Genomic DNA, 2,001 nt, shown 5'->3' with positions numbered 1-2,001 from the left:
TAATACATGCAACGCTTCAAAGATTCAATGAATTAATTTAAAAATTCTAAGCAGTTTTTGGAGGAAAAAAAATGTAATATGCACTGTTTGATGTTTTTGGAAAAAAAAAATGAATTAATTTAAAAATTCTAAGATTTATTTGCATTTTTTGGTTGAAAATGGAGTGATTATGTAACAGAATTAACGAACTAAGATGAGTACTTCTTCTAAACTCTTAAACACACCCAGTAAAGCTAAACTGGTCACAAACAACCTCAACTATCGAATGAATCCCTCGGCCTAGTGAAAACTGAATTCTGTCTTCTCTTTGATGTAGAAGAGAAGAAAAGAGAAGAGGAAAACAGAGTGTTTCTTGACTTTTCTTTGTCAGTTTTTCTTTTTTTAATTTTCCTCCCAATTTTTAATGACTAAATAAATGAGTTTGGAGAAAACCTCTTCCGTAGAAGATTTCATTATTTTTTTCTCACTATTTTTTATATTTTTTTCAACACTATTTATATTGCCACATTAGCTTTAATAGTTGATCATAAAACACATAAAATACTTTTCTTAACAAAATATTTCTAAAGAGTAATAAGTGTAATTTGACTCGTAATAATTAGCATCAAAATAGGCAAATTCTACTCGTTCTAAATTTGTTTAACGATTTATTGGTTGACAAAAAAAAAATTGTTTTAAAGGTTAAAAACTATGTAACAAAGTAGGTGTTATTGTACTATTGTATACGTATTAGTACTTGTTAGAAAAAAAAATCATATACTTCAAAAAGTGATATATGTTATAACACTATTTATCATTTTTAATTTTTTACTGGCCCACTTATGGTACTATATTTGAAAGACAAAATGCAACACATGGAGCAACTCATTGTTTCTTTAATGAAAAATCAAGTATTTTGATGCTGAAACTATATTTTCATGTGGCTGAATTGCAATAATAACTAAGATTCATGTTTAATTTTTTGGTTAGTCTTTACTTTTGTATTTTTTTTAATTTTTATGTTGAATTCATGTCTTTCTATCTTACTTGTAAATAGAATACATCTACTCAGAGTGAGGAGCAATCAAATGTCAATGTTCAATCAAATTCTCATGTTCATTCCACTCAGGTAATTATGATACTAATTATATGAAAATGATAAAATCTAAAACATATAATATTCAATATAAAATCATTTACTGCTGCTGAATTTGTTATATTGATATATTGTTAGAGTGTCAAGAACCACACATTTGGCTCAAAATGCAAAATATTAGATTGGATTGGATCTGGAGAAATTATTGCAGAAGGTTATTTTATCTCAAGTGACCCAAAGGATGAGGTTCACCATGTTCCTCTTGGGCCTAGTGCTATGAAAGTGGGGATAGATCTTGTGAGAAAGAATGATGCATTTCTGTGGAGGCCTTCAACAATTATGTCTACTATAGAAGATGTTGTAGGTAGTATAATTGCATGGCCAGCTGATAAAGTTATAATTAGGTAATTAACTTTTTTTATGTACTCTTTTAGTTTACTATAACTTTAAGTTAAAGCATTACTTATTTAAATTTTGTTGTAGCTAAACAAATGGACTCACAACAAAGACAAGTGCACAAAGGATGATGAATTGAAGGATGGAGCAAGTTTCACGCATGGTTTACTTTTGTGTATCTTGTAATGTTTCTATTTTTCATTTTTGAAGTAAAAATTGTTCAAGATTATAAAACTTTATTATGTTATGCTTTCAAACTTAAGTTAGAACTAAGATCTCATGAAGTAGACACATTCATGGTTTGAATTAGTTATTGTTTAATGTAATACTTATGGTTTATCAATCTATTGATAATTACATTTTATGATTAATTTTGAATTTTTTGTTATCAAAATACAATAATGAAAATCTTTTAATTAAAAAAAAAACCATATAAGTATACTTATCAAAATAAAATTTAAAATTTTATTACTATATGTTATGATTTAAAAACATATTATAAGCGTTAAAAATCGTTATGGTTTATATAA

At 26.5% G+C, this 2,001-nt stretch overlaps 1 protein-coding gene across 1 annotated transcript; it reads left to right on the top strand.

Annotated features, from left to right (window-relative positions):
* Positions 1 to 846: 846 nt before the first annotated feature.
* LOC133831000 (uncharacterized) lies at positions 847 to 1,705 on the top strand. The gene is made up of 4 exons (XM_062261161.1): positions 847 to 890; positions 1,037 to 1,108; positions 1,214 to 1,479; positions 1,559 to 1,705. The coding sequence occupies exons 1-4, from the start codon at positions 855 to 857 to the stop codon at positions 1,560 to 1,562; spliced, it is 378 nt and encodes a 125-aa protein (XP_062117145.1). The 5' UTR covers positions 847 to 854; the 3' UTR covers positions 1,563 to 1,705.
* Positions 1,706 to 2,001: the final 296 nt, after the last annotated feature.

The sequence above is a fragment of the Humulus lupulus genome, chromosome 1 (assembly GCF_963169125.1).
Source record: "Humulus lupulus chromosome 1, drHumLupu1.1, whole genome shotgun sequence".
Classification (NCBI taxonomy): domain Eukaryota; kingdom Viridiplantae; phylum Streptophyta; class Magnoliopsida; order Rosales; family Cannabaceae; genus Humulus; species Humulus lupulus.
The sequence above is the reverse complement of the archived record's forward strand: the minus strand, read 5'-3'. Positions and strand labels throughout refer to the sequence as shown.